The sequence below is a fragment of the Drosophila elegans genome, unplaced genomic scaffold (genome assembly GCF_018152505.1).
Source record: "Drosophila elegans isolate 14027-0461.03 unplaced genomic scaffold, ASM1815250v1 contig_814, whole genome shotgun sequence".
NCBI classification, from domain to species: domain Eukaryota; kingdom Metazoa; phylum Arthropoda; class Insecta; order Diptera; family Drosophilidae; genus Drosophila; species Drosophila elegans.
The window spans coordinates 16832527-16856386 of record NW_024546167.1 but is presented as its reverse complement, the minus strand read 5'-3'; the positions used below and the strand labels follow the sequence as shown (position 1 = coordinate 16856386).

The window sequence follows — 23860 nt, the reverse complement described above, 5'->3', positions numbered from 1 at the left end:
AAACTTACCTGCACAGAAGCAATTCAACTTTAAAATGAGATTTGGCCAAAAATAGGTTTTTTAAATGTTCCACTTCAAAATGTAGCAAAAATAATAAAGCGATTGTGCTCTTGCATGGATTATATTTCGTATTGTAGCCGTTGTAAGTCAATATTATAAGAAAGCACCAAAAATGAGCAAGAGTTACAAAATTATAATATTCATAAAAAATAAAGAACCTAAAGATTGAACAGAAATTCAACAAAATGTTGCTTAAATATATAGTTGGTGCTACTTCTGTTTTTTGGTTGGTTGTTTGACTTTTTCCAGGAAATGCTCATATGCAAATTTAATATCCATAACCCAAAAAAATTTAATCTACAAATCGTTGTCAATAGTGTAGTTCCAAAACCTAATAATTTATTGTTTAACAAATAAAATAATAGGAAGCAGTTAAAAATGCATAGTAGTAGGGATATTATTAAATGATTTACTGTTTTTTTTGTATGTATATCTTTATTGAGATCCTTTTCACAGAATTAATTAATTCTTGGTAGTTACAAAGGGTTATCAAACCTACCCAACTCGTCTTAACTTTCGGAGTTTTTATCAAGTATTCTTTCTATGATATCATCGTTCAAAAATGTTTGTCCCTTCAACTGACGGTTAAGATGCAAGTAGTTTTTACCCATGGCATAGGGCGGGCTCTTGTTGGTGTCCAAAAAGTATCTTCCCCTGGCCCTGCATTCAAATAAAATTTATCAAAAGTTAAAAAAAAAGCGGTTATTCTACTCACTGCGGGTTCGCGTGGAAACCCATCGTCTCTATATCGTTCTTGGGGACGCAGACACCCGTCGCGAAACTTTTGAAGTTGGGACAGAAGTAACCAATGAATCCGATAGGTGTTGTGATGGATTCCGCGTAGTATTCCGCCGATCGGTTGTGGTAGCAATAATGGGTGTCCACTAAAATGTAAAAAGGGAACAGCTTTAAAACTGTATACGAGCTGTTTTATTTTAATTTTTTTTTGTTTTGAACACCTATCCAAAATTATTTGTGAATGCCAGTTTGTTGGAAATTTTATGACGAATTCAACGATGTATGGCATTCCAACATTAAACCATTATATTCCATAGTTTTGATAAAAAAACTAAAATTTAAACTCATTTTTTGGAGGTCGCCAATTTTAGCATTTTTTATAAGGGGTACCATCATCATTTTTTTCGAAATTTGATCCAACCCAAAATTTTTGAGCTGTGAATGCCAGTTTGTTGGAAATTTTATGACGAATTCAACGATGTATGGCATTCCAACATTAAACCATTATATTCCATAGTTTTGATAAAAAAACTAAAATTTAAACTCATTTTTTGGAGGTCGCCAATTTTAGCATTTTTTATAAGGGGTACCATCATCATTTTTTTCGAAATTTGATCCAACCCAAAATTTTTGAGCTGTGAATGCCAGTTTGTTGGAAATTTTATGACGAATTCAACGATGTATGGCATTCCAACATTAAACCATTATATTCCATAGTTTTGATCAAAAAACTGAAATTTAAACTCATTTTTTGGAGGTCGCCAATTTTAGCATTTTTTATAAGGGGTACCATCATCATTTTTTTCGAAATTTGATCCAACCCAAAATTTTTGAGCTGTGAATGCCAGTTTGTTGGAAATTTTATGACGAATTCAACGATGTATGGCATTCCAACATTAAACCATTATATTCCATAGTTTTGATCAAAAAACTGAAATTTAAACTCATTTTTTGGAGGTCGCCAATTTTAGCATTTTTTATAAGGGGTACCATCATCATTTTTTTCGAAATTTGATCCAACCCAAAATTTTTGAGCTGTGAATGCCAGTTTGTTGGAAATTTTATGACGAATTCAACGATGTATGACATTCCAACATTAAACCATTATATTCCATAGTTTTGATAAAAAAACTGAAATTTAAACTCATTTTTTGGAGGTCGCCAATTTTAGCATTTTTTATAAGGGGTACCATCATCATTTTTTTCGAAATTTGATCCAACCCAAAATTTTTGAGCTGTGAATGCCAGTTTGTTGGAAATTTTATGACGAATTCAACGATGTATGACATTCCAACATTAAACCATTATATTCCATAGTTTTGATAAAAAAACTGAAATTTAAACTCATTTTTTGGAGGTCGCCAATTTTAGCATTTTTTATAAGGGGTACCATCATCATTTTTTTCGAAATTTGATCCAACCCAAAATTTTTGAGCTGTGAATGCCAGTTTGTTGGAAATTTTATGACGAATTCAACGATGTATGGCATTCCAACATTAAACCATTATATTCCATAGTTTTGATCAAAAAACTGAAATTTAAACTCATTTTTTGGAGGTCGCCAATTTTAGCATTTTTTATAAGGGGTACCATCATCATTTTTTTCGAAATTTGATCCAACCCAAAATTTTTGAGCTGTGAATGCCAGTTTGTTGGAAATTTTATGACGAATTCAACGATGTATGGCATTCCAACATTAAACCATTATATTCCATAGTTTTGATCAAAAAACTGAAATTTAAACCCATTTTTTTGAGGTCGCCAATTTTAGCATTTTTTATAAGGGGTACCATCATCATTTTTTTCGAAATTTGATCCAACCCAAAATTTTTGAGCTGTGAATGCCAGTTTGTTGGAAATTTTATGACGAATTCAACGATGTATGGCATTCCAACATTAAACCATTATATTCCATAGTTTTGATCAAAAAACTAAAATTTAAACTCATTTTTTGGAGGTCGCCAATTTTAGCATTTTTTATAAGGGGTACCATCATCATTTTTTTCGAAATTTGATCCAACCCAAAATTTTTGAGCTGTGAATGCCAGTTTGTTGGAAATTTTATGACGAATTCAACGATGTATGGCATTCCAACATTAAACCATTATATTCCATAGTTTTGATAAAAAAACTGAAATTTAAACTCATTTTTTGGAGGTCGCCAATTTTAGCATTTTTTATAAGGGGTACCATCATCATTTTTTTCGAAATTTGATCCAACCCAAAATTTTTGAGCTGTGAATGCCAGTTTGTTGGAAATTTTATGACGAATTCAACGATGTATGGCATTCCAACATTAAACCATTATATTCCATAGTTTTGATAAAAAAACTAAAATTTAAACACATTTTTTGGAGGTCGCCAATTTTAGCATTTTTTATAAGGGGTACCATCATCATTTTTTTCGAAATTTGATCCAACCCAAAATTTTTGAGCTGTGAATGCCAGTTTGTTGGAAATTTTATGACGAATTCAACGATGTATGGCATTCCAACATTAAACCATTATATTCCATAGTTTTGATAAAAAAACTGAAATTTAAACTCATTTTTTGGAGGTCGCCAATTTTAGCATTTTTTATAAGGGGTACCATCATCATTTTTTTCGAAATTTGATCCAACCCAAAATTTTTGAGCTGTGAATGCCAGTTTGTTGGAAATTTTATGACGAATTCAACGATGTATGGCATTCCAACATTAAACCATTATATTCCATAGTTTTGATAAAAAAACTGAAATTTAAACTCATTTTTTGGAGGTCGCCAATTTTAGCATTTTTTATAAGGGGTACCATCATCATTTTTTCGAAATTTGATCCAACCCAAAATTTTTGAGCTGTGAATGCCAGTTTGTTGGAAATTTTATGACGAATTCAACGATGTATGGCATTCCAACATTAAACCATTATATTCCATAGTTTTGATAAAAAAACTAAAATTTAAACACATTTTTTGGAGGTCGCCAATTTTAGCATTTTTTATAAGGGGTACCATCATCATTTTTTTCGAAATTTGATCCAACCCAAAATTTTTGAGCTGTGAATGCCAGTTTGTTGGAAATTTTATGACGAATTCAACGATGTATGGCATTCCAACATTAAACCATTATATTCCATAGTTTTGATCAAAAAACTGAAATTTAAACTCATTTTTTGGAGGTCGCCAATTTTAGCATTTTTTATAAGGGGTACCATCATCATTTTTTTCGAAATTTGATCCAACCCAAAATTTTTGAGCTGTGAATGCCAGTTTGTTGGAAATTTTATGACGAATTCAACGATGTATGGCATTCCAACATTAAACCATTATATTCCATAGTTTTGATCAAAAAACTGAAATTTAAACTCATTTTTTGGAGGTCGCCAATTTTAGCATTTTTTATAAGGGGTACCATCATCATTTTTTTCGAAATTTGATCCAACCCAAAATTTTTGAGCTGTGAATGCCAGTTTGTTGGAAATTTTATGACGAATTCAACGATGTATGACATTCCAACATTAAACCATTATATTCCATAGTTTTGATAAAAAAACTGAAATTTAAACTCATTTTTTGGAGGTCGCCAATTTTAGCATTTTTTATAAGGGGTACCATCATCATTTTTTTCGAAATTTGATCCAACCCAAAATTTTTGAGCTGTGAATGCCAGTTTGTTGGAAATTTTATGACGAATTCAACGATGTATGGCATTCCAACATTAAACCATTATATTCCATAGTTTTGATAAAAAAACTAAAATTTAAACACATTTTTTGGAGGTCGCCAATTTTAGCATTTTTTATAAGGGGTACCATCATCATTTTTTTCGAAATTTGATCCAACCCAAAATTTTTGAGCTGTGAATGCCAGTTTGTTGGAAATTTTATGACGAATTCAACGATGTATGGCATTCCAACATTAAACCATTATATTCCATAGTTTTGATAAAAAAACTGAAATTTAAACTCATTTTTTGGAGGTCGCCAATTTTAGCATTTTTTATAAGGGGTACCATCATCATTTTTTTCGAAATTTGATCCAACCCAAAATTTTTGAGCTGTGAATGCCAGTTTGTTGGAAATTTTATGACGAATTCAACGATGTATGGCATTCCAACATTAAACCATTATATTCCATAGTTTTGATCAAAAAACTGAAATTTAAACTCATTTTTTGGAGGTCGCCAATTTTAGCATTTTTTATAAGGGGTACCATCATCATTTTTTTCGAAATTTGATCCAACCCAAAATTTTTGAGCTGTGAATGCCAGTTTGTTGGAAATTTTATGACGAATTCAACGATGTATGGCATTCCAACATTAAACCATTATATTCCATAGTTTTGATCAAAAAACTGAAATTTAAACTCATTTTTTGGAGGTCGCCAATTTTAGCATTTTTTATAAGGGGTACCATCATCATTTTTTTCGAAATTTGATCCAACCCAAAATTTTTGAGCTGTGAATGCCAGTTTGTTGGAAATTTTATGACGAATTCAACGATGTATGACATTCCAACATTAAACCATTATATTCCATAGTTTTGATAAAAAAACTAAAATTTAAACACATTTTTTGGAGGTCGCCAATTTTAGCATTTTTTATAAGGGGTACCATCATCATTTTTTTCGAAATTTGATCCAACCCAAAATTTTTGAGCTGTGAATGCCAGTTTGTTGGAAATTTTATGACGAATTCAACGATGTATGGCATTCCAACATTAAACCATTATATTCCATAGTTTTGATCAAAAAACTGAAATTTAAACTCATTTTTTGGAGGTCGCCAATTTTAGCATTTTTTATAAGGGGTACCATCATCATTTTTTTCGAAATTTGATCCAACCCAAAATTTTTGAGCTGTGAATGCCAGTTTGTTGGAAATTTTATGACGAATTCAACGATGTATGGCATTCCAACATTAAACCATTATATTCCATAGTTTTGATCAAAAAACTGAAATTTAAACTCATTTTTTGGAGGTCGCCAATTTTAGCATTTTTTATAAGGGGTACCATCATCATTTTTTCGAAATTTGATCCAACCCAAAATTTTTGAGCTGTGAATGCCAGTTTGTTGGAAATTTTATGACGAATTCAACGATGTATGACATTCCAACATTAAACCATTATATTCCATAGTTTTGATAAAAAAACTGAAATTTAAACTCATTTTTTGGAGGTCGCCAATTTTAGCATTTTTTATAAGGGGTACCATCATCATTTTTTTCGAAATTTGATCCAACCCAAAATTTTTGAGCTGTGAATGCCAGTTTGTTGGAAATTTTATGACGAATTCAACGATGTATGGCATTCCAACATTAAACCATTATATTCCATAGTTTTGATCAAAAAACTGAAATTTAAACTCATTTTTTGGAGGTCGCCAATTTTAGCATTTTTTATAAGGGGTACCATCATCATTTTTTTCGAAATTTGATCCAACCCAAAATTTTTGAGCTGTGAATGCCAGTTTGTTGGAAATTTTATGACGAATTCAACGATGTATGGCATTCCAACATTAAACCATTATATTCCATAGTTTTGATCAAAAAACTGAAATTTAAACTCATTTTTTGGAGGTCGCCAATTTTAGCATTTTTTATAAGGGGTACCATCATCATTTTTTTCGAAATTTGATCCAACCCAAAATTTTTGAGCTGTGAATGCCAGTTTGTTGGAAATTTTATGACGAATTCAACGATGTATGGCATTCCAACATTAAACCATTATATTCCATAGTTTTGATCAAAAAACTGAAATTTAAACCCATTTTTTTGAGGTCGCCAATTTTAGCATTTTTTATAAGGGGTACCATCATCATTTTTTTCGAAATTTGATCCAACCCAAAATTTTTGAGCTGTGAATGCCAGTTTGTTGGAAATTTTATGACGAATTCAACGATGTATGGCATTCCAACATTAAACCATTATATTCCATAGTTTTGATCAAAAAACTGAAATTTAAACTCATTTTTTGGAGGTCGCCAATTTTAGCATTTTTTATAAGGGGTACCATCATCATTTTTTTCGAAATTTGATCCAACCCAAAATTTTTGAGCTGTGAATGCCAGTTTGTTGGAAATTTTATGACGAATTCAACGATGTATGACATTCCAACATTAAACCATTATATTCCATAGTTTTGATAAAAAAACTGAAATTTAAACTCATTTTTTGGAGGTCGCCAATTTTAGCATTTTTTATAAGGGGTACCATCATCATTTTTTTCGAAATTTGATCCAACCCAAAATTTTTGAGCTGTGAATGCCAGTTTGTTGGAAATTTTATGACGAATTCAACGATGTATGGCATTCCAACATTAAACCATTATATTCCATAGTTTTGATCAAAAAACTGAAATTTAAACTCATTTTTTGGAGGTCGCCAATTTTAGCATTTTTTATAAGGGGTACCATCATCATTTTTTTCGAAATTTGATCCAACCCAAAATTTTTGAGCTGTGAATGCCAGTTTGTTGGAAATTTTATGACGAATTCAACGATGTATGGCATTCCAACATTAAACCATTATATTCCATAGTTTTGATCAAAAAACTGAAATTTAAACTCATTTTTTGGAGGTCGCCAATTTTAGCATTTTTTATAAGGGGTACCATCATCATTTTTTCGAAATTTGATCCAACCCAAAATTTTTGAGCTGTGAATGCCAGTTTGTTGGAAATTTTATGACGAATTCAACGATGTATGGCATTCCAACATTAAACCATTATATTCCATAGTTTTGATCAAAAAACTGAAATTTAAACCCATTTTTTTGAGGTCGCCAATTTTAGCATTTTTTATAAGGGGTACCATCATCATTTTTTTCGAAATTTGATCCAACCCAAAATTTTTGAGCTGTGAATGCCAGTTTGTTGGAAATTTTATGACGAATTCAACGATGTATGGCATTCCAACATTAAACCATTATATTCCATAGTTTTGATAAAAAAACTGAAATTTAAACTCATTTTTTGGAGGTCGCCAATTTTAGCATTTTTTATAAGGGGTACCATCATCATTTTTTTCGAAATTTGATCCAACCCAAAATTTTTGAGCTGTGAATGCCAGTTTGTTGGAAATTTTATGACGAATTCAACGATGTATGGCATTCCAACATTAAACCATTATATTCCATAGTTTTGATCAAAAAACTGAAATTTAAACTCATTTTTTGGAGGTCGCCAATTTTAGCATTTTTTATAAGGGGTACCATCATCATTTTTTTCGAAATTTGATCCAACCCAAAATTTTTGAGCTGTGAATGCCAGTTTGTTGGAAATTTTATGACGAATTCAACGATGTATGGCATTCCAACATTAAACCATTATATTCCATAGTTTTGATCAAAAAACTGAAATTTAAACTCATTTTTTGGAGGTCGCCAATTTTAGCATTTTTTATAAGGGGTACCATCATCATTTTTTTCGAAATTTGATCCAACCCAAAATTTTTGAGCTGTGAATGCCAGTTTGTTGGAAATTTTATGACGAATTCAACGATGTATGGCATTCCAACATTAAACCATTATATTCCATAGTTTTGATCAAAAAACTGAAATTTAAACTCATTTTTTGGAGGTCGCCAATTTTAGCATTTTTTATAAGGGGTACCATCATCATTTTTTCGAAATTTGATCCAACCCAAAATTTTTGAGCTGTGAATGCCAGTTTGTTGGAAATTTTATGACGAATTCAACGATGTATGGCATTCCAACATTAAACCATTATATTCCATAGTTTTGATCAAAAAACTGAAATTTAAACCCATTTTTTTGAGGTCGCCAATTTTAGCATTTTTTATAAGGGGTACCATCATCATTTTTTTCGAAATTTGATCCAACCCAAAATTTTTGAGCTGTGAATGCCAGTTTGTTGGAAATTTTATGACGAATTCAACGATGTATGGCATTCCAACATTAAACCATTATATTCCATAGTTTTGATAAAAAAACTGAAATTTAAACTCATTTTTTGGAGGTCGCCAATTTTAGCATTTTTTATAAGGGTACCATCATCATTTTTTCGAAATTTGATCCAACCCAAAATTTTTGAGCTGTGAATGCCAGTTTGTTGGAAATTTTATGACGAATTCAACGATGTATGGCATTCCAACATTAAACCATTATATTCCATAGTTTTGATCAAAAAACTGAAATTTAAACTCATTTTTTGGAGGTCGCCAATTTTAGCATTTTTTATAAGGGGTACCATCATCATTTTTTTCGAAATTTGATCCAACCCAAAATTTTTGAGCTGTGAATGCCAGTTTGTTGGAAATTTTATGACGAATTCAACGATGTATGGCATTCCAACATTAAACCATTATATTCCATAGTTTTGATAAAAAAACTGAAATTTAAACTCATTTTTTGGAGGTCGCCAATTTTAGCATTTTTTATAAGGGGTACCATCATCATTTTTTTCGAAATTTGATCCAACCCAAAATTTTTGAGCTGTGAATGCCAGTTTGTTGGAAATTTTATGACGAATTCAACGATGTATGGCATTCCAACATTAAACCATTATATTCCATAGTTTTGATCAAAAAACTGAAATTTAAACTCATTTTTTGGAGGTCGCCAATTTTAGCATTTTTTATAAGGGGTACCATCATCATTTTTTTCGAAATTTGATCCAACCCAAAATTTTTGAGCTGTGAATGCCAGTTTGTTGGAAATTTTATGACGAATTCAACGATGTATGGCATTCCAACATTAAACCATTATATTCCATAGTTTTGATCAAAAAACTGAAATTTAAACTCATTTTTTGGAGGTCGCCAATTTTAGCATTTTTTATAAGGGGTACCATCATCATTTTTTTCGAAATTTGATCCAACCCAAAATTTTTGAGCTGTGAATGCCAGTTTGTTGGAAATTTTATGACGAATTCAACGATGTATGGCATTCCAACATTAAACCATTATATTCCATAGTTTTGATCAAAAAACTGAAATTTAAACTCATTTTTTGGAGGTCGCCAATTTTAGCATTTTTTATAAGGGGTACCATCATCATTTTTTTCGAAATTTGATCCAACCCAAAATTTTTGAGCTGTGAATGCCAGTTTGTTGGAAATTTTATGACGAATTCAACGATGTATGGCATTCCAACATTAAACCATTATATTCCATAGTTTTGATCAAAAAACTGAAATTTAAACCCATTTTTTTGAGGTCGCCAATTTTAGCATTTTTTATAAGGGGTACCATCATCATTTTTTTCGAAATTTGATCCAACCCAAAATTTTTGAGCTGTGAATGCCAGTTTGTTGGAAATTTTATGACGAATTCAACGATGTATGGCATTCCAACATTAAACCATTATATTCCATAGTTTTGATAAAAAAACTGAAATTTAAACTCATTTTTTGGAGGTCGCCAATTTTAGCATTTTTTATAAGGGTACCATCATCATTTTTTTCGAAATTTGATCCAACCCAAAATTTTTGAGCTGTGAATGCCAGTTTGTTGGAAATTTTATGACGAATTCAACGATGTATGGCATTCCAACATTAAACCATTATATTCCATAGTTTTGATCAAAAAACTGAAATTTAAACTCATTTTTTGGAGGTCGCCAATTTTAGCATTTTTTATAAGGGGTACCATCATCATTTTTTCGAAATTTGATCCAACCCAAAATTTTTGAGCTGTGAATGCCAGTTTGTTGGAAATTTTATGACGAATTCAACGATGTATGGCATTCCAACATTAAACCATTATATTCCATAGTTTTGATCAAAAAACTGAAATTTAAACTCATTTTTTGGAGGTCGCCAATTTTAGCATTTTTTATAAGGGGGTACCATCATCATTTTTTTCGAAATTTGATCCAACCCAAAATTTTTGAGCTGTGAATGCCAGTTTGTTGGAAATTTTATGACGAATTCAACGATGTATGGCATTCCAACATTAAACCATTATATTCCATAGTTTTGATAAAAAAACTGAAATTTAAACTCATTTTTTGGAGGTCGCCAATTTTAGCATTTTTTATAAGGGGTACCATCATCATTTTTTTCGAAATTTGATCCAACCCAAAATTTTTGAGCTGTGAATGCCAGTTTGTTGGAAATTTTATGACGAATTCAACGATGTATGGCATTCCAACATTAAACCATTATATTCCATAGTTTTGATCAAAAAACTGAAATTTAAACCCATTTTTTTGAGGTCGCCAATTTTAGCATTTTTTATAAGGGGTACCATCATCATTTTTTTCGAAATTTGATCCAACCCAAAATTTTTGAGCTGTGAATGCCAGTTTGTTGGAAATTTTATGACGAATTCAACGATGTATGGCATTCCAACATTAAACCATTATATTCCATAGTTTTGATAAAAAACTAAAATTTAAACACATTTTTTGGAGGTCGCCAATTTTAGCATTTTTTATAAGGGGTACCATCATCATTTTTTTCGAAATTTGATCCAACCCAAAATTTTTGAGCTGTGAATGCCAGTTTGTTGGAAATTTTATGACGAATTCAACGATGTATGGCATTCCAACATTAAACCATTATATTCCATAGTTTTGATCAAAAAACTGAAATTTAAACTCATTTTTTGGAGGTCGCCAATTTTAGCATTTTTTATAAGGGGTACCATCATCATTTTTTTCGAAATTTGATCCAACCCAAAATTTTTGAGCTGTGAATGCCAGTTTGTTGGAAATTTTATGACGAATTCAACGATGTATGGCATTCCAACATTAAACCATTATATTCCATAGTTTTGATCAAAAAACTGAAATTTAAACTCATTTTTTGGAGGTCGCCAATTTTAGCATTTTTTATAAGGGGTACCATCATCATTTTTTTCGAAATTTGATCCAACCCAAAATTTTTGAGCTGTGAATGCCAGTTTGTTGGAAATTTTATGACGAATTCAACGATGTATGGCATTCCAACATTAAACCATTATATTCCATAGTTTTGATCAAAAAACTGAAATTTAAACTCATTTTTTGGAGGTCGCCAATTTTAGCATTTTTTATAAGGGGTACCATCATCATTTTTTTCGAAATTTGATCCAACCCAAAATTTTTGAGCTGTGAATGCCAGTTTGTTGGAAATTTTATGACGAATTCAACGATGTATGGCATTCCAACATTAAACCATTATATTCCATAGTTTTGATAAAAAAACTGAAATTTAAACTCATTTTTTGGAGGTCGCCAATTTTAGCATTTTTTATAAGGGGTACCATCATCATTTTTTTCGAAATTTGATCCAACCCAAAATTTTTGAGCTGTGAATGCCAGTTTGTTGGAAATTTTATGACGAATTCAACGATGTATGGCATTCCAACATTAAACCATTATATTCCATAGTTTTGATCAAAAAACTGAAATTTAAACTCATTTTTTGGAGGTCGCCAATTTTAGCATTTTTTATAAGGGGTACCATCATCATTTTTTTCGAAATTTGATCCAACCCAAAATTTTTGAGCTGTGAATGCCAGTTTGTTGGAAATTTTATGACGAATTCAACGATGTATGGCATTCCAACATTAAACCATTATATTCCATAGTTTTGATCAAAAAACTGAAATTTAAACTCATTTTTTGGAGGTCGCCAATTTTAGCATTTTTTATAAGGGGTACCATCATCATTTTTTTCGAAATTTGATCCAACCCAAAATTTTTGAGCTGTGAATGCCAGTTTGTTGGAAATTTTATGACGAATTCAACGATGTATGGCATTCCAACATTAAACCATTATATTCCATAGTTTTGATCAAAAAACTGAAATTTAAACTCATTTTTTGGAGGTCGCCAATTTTAGCATTTTTTATAAGGGGTACCATCATCATTTTTTTCGAAATTTGATCCAACCCAAAATTTTTGAGCTGTGAATGCCAGTTTGTTGGAAATTTTATGACGAATTCAACGATGTATGGCATTCCAACATTAAACCATTATATTCCATAGTTTTGATCAAAAAACTGAAATTTAAACCCATTTTTTTGAGGTCGCCAATTTTAGCATTTTTTATAAGGGGTACCATCATCATTTTTTTCGAAATTTGATCCAACCCAAAATTTTTGAGCTGTGAATGCCAGTTTGTTGGAAATTTTATGACGAATTCAACGATGTATGGCATTCCAACATTAAACCATTATATTCCATAGTTTTGATAAAAAAACTGAAATTTAAACTCATTTTTTGGAGGTCGCCAATTTTAGCATTTTTTATAAGGGTACCATCATCATTTTTTTCGAAATTTGATCCAACCCAAAATTTTTGAGCTGTGAATGCCAGTTTGTTGGAAATTTTATGACGAATTCAACGATGTATGGCATTCCAACATTAAACCATTATATTCCATAGTTTTGATCAAAAAACTGAAATTTAAACTCATTTTTTGGAGGTCGCCAATTTTAGCATTTTTTATAAGGGGTACCATCATCATTTTTTTCGAAATTTGATCCAACCCAAAATTTTTGAGCTGTGAATGCCAGTTTGTTGGAAATTTTATGACGAATTCAACGATGTATGGCATTCCAACATTAAACCATTATATTCCATAGTTTTGATCAAAAAACTGAAATTTAAACTCATTTTTTGGAGGTCGCCAATTTTAGCATTTTTTATAAGGGGTACCATCATCATTTTTTTCGAAATTTGATCCAACCCAAAATTTTTGAGCTGTGAATGCCAGTTTGTTGGAAATTTTATGACGAATTCAACGATGTATGGCATTCCAACATTAAACCATTATATTCCATAGTTTTGATAAAAAAACTGAAATTTAAACTCATTTTTTGGAGGTCGCCAATTTTAGCATTTTTTATAAGGGGTACCATCATCATTTTTTTCGAAATTTGATCCAACCCAAAATTTTTGAGCTGTGAATGCCAGTTTGTTGGAAATTTTATGACGAATTCAACGATGTATGGCATTCCAACATTAAACCATTATATTCCATAGTTTTGATCAAAAAACTGAAATTTAAACCCATTTTTTTGAGGTCGCCAATTTTAGCATTTTTTATAAGGGGTACCATCATCATTTTTTTCGAAATTTGATCCAACCCAAAATTTTTGAGCTGTGAATGCCAGTTTGTTGGAAATTTTATGACGAATTCAACGATGTATGGCATTCCAACATTAAACCATTATATTCCATAGTTTTGATAAAAAACTAAAATTTAAACACATTTTTTGGAGGTCGCCAATTTTAGCATTTTTTATAAGGGGTACCATCATCATTTTTTTCGAAATTTGATCCAACCCAAAATTTTTGAGCTGTGAATGCCAGTTTGTTGGAAATTTTATGACGAATTCAACGATGTATGGCATTCCAACATTAAACCATTATATTCCATAGTTTTGATCAAAAAACTGAAATTTAAACTCATTTTTTGGAGGTCGCCAATTTTAGCATTTTTTATAAGGGGTACCATCATCATTTTTTTCGAAATTTGATCCAACCCAAAATTTTTGAGCTGTGAATGCCAGTTTGTTGGAAATTTTATGACGAATTCAACGATGTATGGCATTCCAACATTAAACCATTATATTCCATAGTTTTGATCAAAAAACTGAAATTTAAACTCATTTTTTGGAGGTCGCCAATTTTAGCATTTTTTATAAGGGGTACCATCATCATTTTTTTCGAAATTTGATCCAACCCAAAATTTTTGAGCTGTGAATGCCAGTTTGTTGGAAATTTTATGACGAATTCAACGATGTATGGCATTCCAACATTAAACCATTATATTCCATAGTTTTGATCAAAAAACTGAAATTTAAACTCATTTTTTGGAGGTCGCCAATTTTAGCATTTTTTATAAGGGTACCATCATCATTTTTTTCGAAATTTGATCCAACCCAAAATTTTTGAGCTGTGAATGCCAGTTTGTTGGAAATTTTATGACGAATTCAACGATGTATGGCATTCCAACATTAAACCATTATATTCCATAGTTTTGATCAAAAAACTGAAATTTAAACCCATTTTTTTGAGGTCGCCAATTTTAGCATTTTTTATAAGGGGTACCATCATCATTTTTTTCGAAATTTGATCCAACCCAAAACTTTCAGGTTCAAATGACTTTAATTTCTTTTTAGTATTTAATGTTTTTTTTTTATCAATGTACTTACTGCTGTTAACGGCTCCGCAATTGGGCTGTGTTACGCCCATATTCAAGTAAAAGTCCACGTGGCCCAATGCCTCGAGTAGGCCCATCATCATCACATCCGTGTGCACGACGTCCACAAATTTGGCGTCACTGCGATCGAGTTTTTCGGCCGTATCGTTGACCAGGTAGTACGGCTTAGCCGGATCGAGCCCCGTGATGTGTTCCAGCCGGTATTTGGTCATAAAGTTACCCACAAACCCTGCCACATGAGCGCCCAAGCCGAAGCCGATCAAATGCAGACCCTCAATTGCAACCAATTTCCTTTCGAGCAGTGTGGTCAGAAAGTGGGCAGTACAGCGACCCACATATTTGGCATTGTGCACCGCCTCCGAGTAGCAGGGCGATTTAACCAGTTTCGGAAAGTCCAAGGAGATCACATTCATGTCCAGCTCAAGAAACCTCGGACGTAGCTGGAAGTTGGGAGTGTAATGCCGGTGACCATCGAATCCATGGACCAACACTTTGAGCGGTTTGAGGGGTAGCAATTTGTCTATGGGTAGATTATCCAGTGAGAGCTTCATCCCATCTGGATTTGCTTTTCTGCAAAGATGGTTGGATACAAAAGCATTTTGCTTCTGACTTGCTCACTTTTTTGTTCTTACGTGAAAAGCCAAAAGTTAATATCGGGATTGGGACATTTTTCATCACGCAAACTCCAGCAGCTCCCCATTGAACCCTCATCTTCAAAACTAGAAACTGCAATGCCAGGTTCATCGCGAGGTTCTTGACTTGAAAAGACTGAGAAAAGGACCTTAAAGGTGACTTTATTTCTGTTTAAGTGTGATTATCACAATTACCTATGAAAAACAGCAAAGACCACAGACTATACATCATCTCCAGATTTCTTTAATGTCTCTATTAGCTTTGACTTTGGCTTTTAATTCTCTAGACGGCGTGAACTATTTTAATCAATTTCGTTTCGTTCAGCCGTATTAGGAATGCTTTCCGTTTCACTTAAGTTTTAAATTATAATTAGCTGCTTATGTTAGTTAAATTTAATGGATGAAAAGTAACTTAAAACAGTAATTTAATTCGTTAATTTCTTAAGTGAGTAGATGTCAATTTAATAGAAGCTTAAGTTGTTTTTTTGTATTAAAATTTGTTTTAGGGGAAGATCATATTTAGTATCTTCTACTCTTCCAATTAAATATACTTCAATCCTTTTCTAATTTAGACTTTAGGGATATTTTATAGTTTTATGTATTTCGCATACTAAAATGTTTATTTAAAATCGCGTAAACCTATTATTTCAATAGCATAAATTAAAATCAATACTTAGTGTTTTTGTAATGAGTTTAATGTGAAAATTACTCTGAAATTATCTCTTTTTAGTTCTGAAAATTTGAAAAGTTGAGCAAAGGTCATAATTTTATAGTCCAATTTAGTTCACTCCTGGCAGGTAAAATTTACAGTGGTAATTATGTCGTAAATCTAGCCTTAAATTTCATGCCACCCAACTGTCAGCATTGGAATTAGAACTTATGCCACGCCTGTGGCCAACACTTTGGCTATTTATACAAGGAAGAGCAGCACGTACACACATTTTGGGTAATGAGAATTATGCAAAAACAATCGAATTGTCGGTGTGTGAGTGCACTCTAATATAGTAGTTGGCAGAACAGCCCAACCCATTCCCAACCCCCTCCCACCCGTTGACATTCCAAAAGTGTTTCACGTTTTGTCATATATAATAAAACTCAGATGACCATCAAAGCACCAGATACTGGTGCTGACTGCCTGACTGGCTGTGTTTGCCAAAAAAACACCGCCACCACAGCGGAAGGCTATATCGCCCAAAATCCCTTCTCACACTGACCTGTCCATCTTGCTTGATGTCCATTTGCCAGCCTGAATGCCTGTTTGTTTGCTTTTGAAAGCCAAAAAAAAAATATAAAACCAAATCAACATTTTGTGGGCGGCAAAAAACAGGGGAGGATCGGCTGGGTGTGGGGTTAACCGCAGCAATAGTTGGGCATAGCCAATGGGATAGCCAGCCAGCAGTAGCCGCAAAGTGCCTGTGGAATCGACTATGGCATCTGGCATGGCCTGGCCCACTACTACTCATGATCGTTTGGACAAAAATTGCTATAAAGTACTAAAAATACAATTACCGTGAGAAAATCGCGCTGATTTTGTGACTGATTGTGAAGACGTTTATAGTCGATTTTTAGTGACTGACTGAATGACCGACACATACATACATTTGCAGCTAAACAGCTACAGCAACAGCAACAGATACAGATAGAATTATGGATTGGGGCGAGGGTGTGTAGTACCTATAGTATATGTATTTGTGCTCTGCTCTGCTCTTTGCATAATTATGGCATGCGCTGTGCGCTCGTTTTTCCGGCTGCCAACGATGCCAAAGATGATGGAGATGACGTCTCGGTTTTGCCGCTGGCCGACCTTAAGGCATCACCCCATCGCCACCCCATCGCCAACCCATCGACAAAACACCAACCCATCATACAGGCAGTGCACCTGTAACACTTTGATCTGATTTAGATCAGCGTCTGGCCAAAATCAGTCTCCGCATCCGCCTCCGCCTTCAGCGATATTCGCATTTCACATTCCAATGGCTGTTAATAAAGTGCTTTGCCGAAAAGGCTTGGCAGAGCCAAACCAACAATAACCCATGGATGCGATACTGCTGCTCCTCGGCTCCTCGGCTGCTCCGCTGCCGACAACGCTGCGTATGAGTGACGCTTCCACTAAGCAAAAATTAGTTGTTTATAAATAATGATCTTGGCCAGGCGATCGGTTTAGTGCGCGCCCGCAGGCCAACGCAGTTGGAACGCATTTGGAGATTGGAATACTACTCTTCTCGACCGCCCGCTCGCTCGCTCGCCGATTGTCGCTTGGCCAACACATACACAAAATGGTATTGTGCAATCGTTAGTGATCTGTGTTCTGTGATATGGTAGCTAATTTCTGGGTAATTGGGTAACTGCAGGAGGACGATGAGAAAATGGACATCATGCGCAAGGCATTCCAAATGTTTGACACACAAAAGACGGGCTTCATTGAGACGCTGCGCCTGAAGACGATCCTCAATAGCATGGGCCAGATGTTCGAGGAGAGCGAACTGCAGGCTTTGATTGACGACAACGATCCGGAGGACACCGGCAAGGTGAACTTCGATGGCTTCTGCAACATCGCCGCCCATTTCCTGGAGGAGGAGGATGCCGAGGCCATCCAGAAGGAGCTGAAGGAGGCCTTCCGTCTGTACGATCGCGAGGGCAATGGTTACATCACCACCTCCACGCTCAAGGAAATTCTCGCCGCCCTCGACGACAAGCTCTCCTCCAGCGATCTCGATGGCATCATTGCTGAGATCGATACCGATGGCTCTGGCACCGTGGACTTTGATGGTTAGTTATCTTGGTTATTTTTGCGCAATATCAATAGATATTGACTAAATGTTAACTAATTCACCCACAGAATTCATGGAGATGATGGCTGGCGAGTAGCGAGATGGCTGAAAAAGAAAAAACCAACAGAAAAACAAGCTTTTGGGTTTAATAATAATTTTTTATTATTTTTAAATAAATTAACTAAACGCTTTAATACAAACTGTAGTTCTTGTGGTCTGCGCGCAGTAATAATGAAACAGAAAAAACAGAAAAAACTGAAAGATACACATATCCATCTAGTTAGCATAGTTTACTTCTTTATGTAGTTTCTCTTACTGGCTAGTCTACTGTCTAATTCTAGCTTAAACAATGGTTACTCGATAAGAACGATAAGAGATAAGTTAAACGGTTACAGATAAATATAAAGATAAAGATAAGGATACATATATAGTATTTACAGCATCGCTTATAACGATAATATATAATATATATACTATATATCTGTATGGTTAGCGGCCTATAAACATCTTTGCTATTTACACAAAACAAAAGAGCCGACGCAAGTGCACTTCTCGAGAATATAGTATTATCATCTATGTATATCTCTGGATACATGTACTACAATACATAAATAAATGTGCTACTGAAAGGGGCGAGGAGTAGGGGAGTCAGGCTCCTGTCTTTACACTTTGTCTTAAGGCAACTAATTCCTTGGATTTTACAAAAGGCAGCATTCACTTGCACAAAGTTTGCAAAGTTGTTCGCTTAAACACTAGATACAAACACATAGTTATGTGTATTAAGGGGGGTCCGAAAAACATGGGGGCTTAGATCGTAACATTAAAGCATAGAAAAGCTGGCACACAAAAAGTTAAAGTTAAAGTATGTTACATGTAAATTTCGATTCTGCTCGATTTTTGTTCTCATACTTATATGTACATCAATCAAAAATACATACTCCCTATATATTTCTCAAATAGTTAAAGCATTTTTGTAACCAAAGATTTAGCAAGGGCCCTTAGCAACTAGCTCCTGTCAACTTAGCACTCTTATAGTATAACCTCTAGCTTACAATCAGTGCGGCGTAATCGCGGAGTAATCGCAAAATAGGCACCTCTCTGAAGGACATCCTCTGCTTTGCTCCGCTCAAGTACAGGCAACTTACGATTACAACTTACAACTAGGCAGATGCTTGAACGCAATACAGAACGAAACAGCAAAACTAAATGCAACCTATGTATTGTAGGTTTAACCTAGGCTCTAGACAATCTTGATGGGCACATCGATCAGGCAGTCCGTTTCCAATCGTCCGAGCGTCTTCTTCACGCGCAGGGCAGTCAGCCGAACGGTGGGATTCGGATGCCAGCACTCCAGCATGATCTTGGAGACGGTGGCCAGTACATCGTCCTCCTGCCAGCGCGACGGGATCGGTGGCCGGAAGCCCTTCACGCACACCACAGCGTGCATGTCCTCGAACGTGGGATCCGAGGGCACCACATCGTGATAGGGCAGGGCATAGTCCTCGCAGGTCGTTGTCTTGGTGCCCGAGATGGGTGTGTAGCAGCGACGGGCCATCTCCCAGAGAACCAGACCCACAGAGTACATGTCCGCCCGCTTGAACTCCTCGAACTGCTTGGGATCGAGCTGTTGACCCAGCACCTCGGGGGCCATGTAGCGACGTGTGCCGACACGCGGATTCTGGGCAATGTGTATGACATCCAGCTCCGAGTTGTACTTGACAGCCAACCCGAAGTCGGCGATGGCGCACTGGCCATTCCGCTTGACCAGTATGTTCTTGCTCTTGATGTCGCGATGGGCAATGGCCGGTTTGCCGGGAGTGCCGAAGATCTCGTCGTGCAGATGGGCCAGTCCGGAGGCCAGTGAGTAGGCCAGCAGCTGCAGCTTCTGTGGATTGATCACCGACATGGACAGATAGTCGTGCAGGCTGCCCATCTCGTGGTAGTCCGTGATGAGTAGCATCTGTGTCCAGCTGCCATTACCCTTGATGTCGGCGGCAATGAAACCGAGTATGTTGTCGTGACGCATGAGGACCGTTTGATAGATCTCCGTCTCGCGGAACCACGAAGCCTCCTCGGTGGTGAAGAAGGTCTTGACGGCCACCCGCTCGTCGCGCCATTTGGCCAGCCAGACCTCGCCGTAGCGACCCTTGCCCACCAGTCGCACCATCTGGATCTGCTTGGCAATGGTGCGCTGCACCAGCAGCGGCAGTCCCGATCCGGAGCCACTGCTCTGCTCCACCAGCTGCGACAATGGCGACAGCTGCGAGTTGCACATGGAGCTGATCAGACGCGGTTGCTTGCGCAGCTTCTCACGCCGCTTGTAGGTGAAGCACAGGCTGGCCAGGATCAGCATCAGCACGGACATGCACACAACGATCGAGGCGAAGAGGGCCAACGTGTGCACCGATTCGCTGCTCACGGGCAGATCCGGTGCCGGGGTGGTCAGCTTGGGTGTGTACACGGGATGCAGGTCGCGGTTGCAGAAGTCCTCCTTGTCGCAGCACACGATGTTCTTGCCATGCAGGTGAGGTACAGCGGCCACTTTGCACTGTAACATTTAGATTTATATTTATTATTAAAACAGTTTTTTTTTTTTTTGATTAGTTTTTAAGTAGGAAACTCACCATGAGGAAGCCACCGTTGTCTTCCGGTGGCATGCATCCGTATGTGCGCTCCTCCTCGTACATCCCGGTCGTCTCGTCGTACAGCTGCTGCACGGCACTGAAGCAGCTGCCACCGGGTCTGGTCTCGCAGGTTCCATTGCTGGCATTGTCCGGACAGCTGCCATCGCAGTAGCAGGTCAGCGAACGGGCTGCAAAGTGAAAGAATAGTCATTAAAATACAAGTATCTTCCAGGGTTTAGCATTTACTGTTTACAGTTCTCTTATTTAAACTTTAAACAACTCATTACTGCTGCCTAAAAATATGATTGACCATTAAGTTTTAATCCCAAGTGCTCTTGGCTTCTTCGCAATTTAAGTATCTTTTACAGTATACTTGAAAATAAACCCTGTTTATGATATCCGCTTGCAACCAACTAGCAACTGGCTAAATCTATGGTCTATGGTCTATGGTCTAAAATGCACTTAAAACTGATGAGTGGACTGGTCTAATCCTTGCCTTAAAAACCAATCAATATCTTGGGGATTAAACAAGTTCCTAACTGAAAACAATGTTGCACTAGACTACTGGCTTAAGTTTGGGTTTTAGAAAATCATCATAAATTTGTATGCGTACGCATTTGGACTTTGATTACATGTATTTTTGTAAATTTAAATGTTAAAAAGTCTATGTAAACATAATCATTTGATTTTCTTGAGGATCTGTTGCATAAAAGTGCGGGTTGTTCATGCAACCAATTTTCCATTATAAATATAATCCTGTAGTAATAATCTGAAACTTAAAATTTAGGTACTTCCTCAAATAAAATTCATTTAGTTTCATAATAATACCCTGAACTACAGTTTTCCAACTTGAATGGAAGTTACTCCATCTAAATCAATCATATGATTATGTTATCCTGACTTTGCGATTATAAACCAAACTCGCCTCGTGCTGTGGGCATTGTGGCATGAAAATGTGCGTTTAAGCATGAAGAGTGGGTCGTGGTTGCAAGTAGCAAGTAGCAAGTAGCTGTTGGTAACGGTAACTCGGGCAATTGATTCAGGTCGCTGGCAAATCTGCAACTAATTACAAGCTCGTTGTAAGTGGCCAGTGGCTGCTGAGTGCTGTTTTTTTCAGCTCGATAGCTGCTTGCCACTTGATCAAACTACATACAACCACATGCATGCAACAAGCTCAGCTCTCGACCGTTATGGAGGAGTGTGGGCGTGAAAAAGCAGGGACCATTGGGCGCTAGTTTTACGGCCATTTGGCCGCCTGCGACAGCATTAAGTGCGTTTTTCCCCCTTTATTTTGTGTGTGTGTGGGGGGGAAAAGCGAAAGAAAGACAGCCGTTAGATGAGTGAGTTACGGTTGAGTGGGTGGCTTTCCCATGGATCGCTGAATCGCTGGATCGCTTAGAGTGCCCAATGCCCCGACCTGCTCAATACTCGTACTCCAACGCTTTAAATTGCCGTTGCAGTTGCAGTTGCAGTTCATTCATAAAAACGTCTTTAAAAACCGCCCCAATGAAGGCGGCCATATTATGGTATTTTTATGGTTCGTGGCTGGAAAAAGGTGATTTGTTTACTCTGCGGCGTATTTAGCATATTTTTAGACATTTTTATCGACCATTTATAAGCCATAAAGCCACACACAAACGGATGTGTGTCATGGATCTGTTTGGTTTTGCCAGGTTCTCCTGGCACAAAGATCTACTCTGTACGAGTATATATAATATATATATTTGCTGACTAGCTTTTGGTGCGATTGTTTTCCGATTCTCATTATTGTTTATTGGCTCACAAGCTCACAGCTCACAAGCTCACAGCTCAGAGCAATTGTGGAAAAACAAAACTCTCGGATTCCATGCCATTCGTTTATTTACGCTGCAAAAGAGCTCGTTACAAGAGACACCGGCCATCCATCAAAGCCATAACATTCACACGAAACGAGATCGCAGTTAAGAGCTATTAATGGTAATTCTCTAAAATACTTTAAAATGCTTGAAAATGCTCCAAAAGATACAATTCGCTTGATTAACGATGCGAATTCCTAGCGTATTTCTTTTATTTTGGGGAGCAGGTCGCGTGTTGTCAAGGCTGCTGCTGCTGCTGAAAAACAAAAACTCAAAACAAGTGACACATGCCCAATAGCAAACTGCATGCCATTCACAGCTTTGCAGTTGCTGTTGCAGTTAATACAAATATATCTAAGAAAAACAAAAAAATAAAAGCGAAAACAAACCCACAAATTGGCGGATGTTGCCTGCATTTTCAGCCACGCCCCTTTGCCGCGGCGAGATAATAATTTAATTACAATTTAATAGCCAGCGACAGCTGCTGTGCTGCTGCTGTCGCCACGCGTTTCCCTCGCGGTTTTTATCGCGCCAATTGTATCTCTTGGCCGTTTTGGCATGCAAAACGTGCAGTTATATACTAGCAATTGTTTTGGGTTTTCAATGATACCTATGCTATGCTGCCAAGTTGTTTTTACAAATACCTGTTGCTTCTTTTAAATATATTTCTACATCTCTTGCAGGAAATGAAACCTCTTTTGCAGGAAAAATCGATATAATACCAATGGTTTGGTTTTCAATGAAACCTATGTTGTTAAGATATATAAGCAGGCAGGTTGCTTCTTTAAAATATTTTAGTGCAGGAAAAATCTATTTACTATAAATTGTTTCGTTTTCAATAAAACCTATGTTGCCAAGTTTTATTTGCAAATACCTGTGGCTTCTTTAAAGTATATTCTCTTGTAAGAAAAAATCCGAGAGAATAAAGGAACGAAGACCACGTAGCACGGTAGCCTGTTGCGGTGCAGACAAATTATGAATTTCTTACCAGACCAGACCAAAAAAAAAAAAATGCAGAAGGCAGCCAAATTATGAAACGAACCGCGGACAAACAAGTGGCATCCGCCGGCGGAGAGGAAAGGAAAGGAAAGGAAGGGAAGGGAAGGGAA

At 35.8% G+C, this 23860-nt stretch overlaps 3 protein-coding genes across 4 annotated transcripts in view; 1 reads left to right on the top strand and 2 right to left on the bottom strand.

The window, feature by feature from the left end:
- Window positions 1-475: 475 nt before the first annotated feature.
- Window positions 476-15775, bottom strand: LOC108149215 (phospholipase A1). Its single transcript, XM_041710536.1, has 5 exons — window positions 15717-15775; window positions 15522-15657; window positions 14882-15459; window positions 776-944; window positions 476-720 (listed from the first exon to the last, which is right to left on the bottom strand). The coding sequence occupies exons 1-5, from the start codon at window positions 15751-15753 to the stop codon at window positions 570-572; spliced, it is 1071 nt and encodes a 356-aa protein (XP_041566470.1). The 5' UTR covers window positions 15754-15775; the 3' UTR covers window positions 476-569.
- Window positions 15776-17665: 1890 nt separating this feature from the next.
- Window positions 17666-18486, top strand: LOC108149346 (troponin C). The gene is made up of 3 exons (XM_017276836.2): window positions 17666-17800; window positions 17873-18290; window positions 18361-18486. Exons 1-3 carry the CDS (start codon window positions 17798-17800, stop codon window positions 18387-18389), a joined length of 450 nt encoding a protein of 149 aa, XP_017132325.1. The 5' UTR covers window positions 17666-17797; the 3' UTR covers window positions 18390-18486.
- A 77-nt stretch (window positions 18487-18563) lies between these two features.
- The window catches only part of LOC108149342 (bone morphogenetic protein receptor type-1B), a 58069-nt gene continuing 52772 nt past the window's right edge, over window positions 18564-23860 (bottom strand). For both annotated transcript variants that reach the window (XM_017276830.2, XM_017276831.2), the window contains 2 exons: window positions 20917-21104; window positions 18564-20840 (listed from right to left, as the gene is read on the bottom strand). In XM_017276830.2, the coding sequence (XP_017132319.1) occupies window positions 19533-20840; window positions 20917-21104 (1496 nt within the window). In that variant the 3' untranslated portion in view covers window positions 18564-19532. The remainder of the gene's footprint in view (window positions 20841-20916; window positions 21105-23860) is intronic.

Coding starts and splice junctions, on each gene's coding strand:
- LOC108149215 (XM_041710536.1), bottom strand. CDS start 15,753: ATGATGTATAGTCTGTGGTCTTTGCTGTTTTTCATAG. Junction 15,658..15,716: donor GTCTTTGCTGTTTTTCATAG/GTAATTGTGATA, acceptor TCCTTTTCTCAG/TCTTTTCAAGTCAAGAACCT. Junction 721..775: donor GGTTTCCACGCGAACCCGCA/GTGAGTAGAATA, acceptor ATTTGAATGCAG/GGCCAGGGGAAGATACTTTT.
- LOC108149346 (XM_017276836.2), top strand. Junction 18,291..18,360: donor TGGCACCGTGGACTTTGATG/GTTAGTTATCTT, acceptor ATTCACCCACAG/AATTCATGGAGATGATGGCT.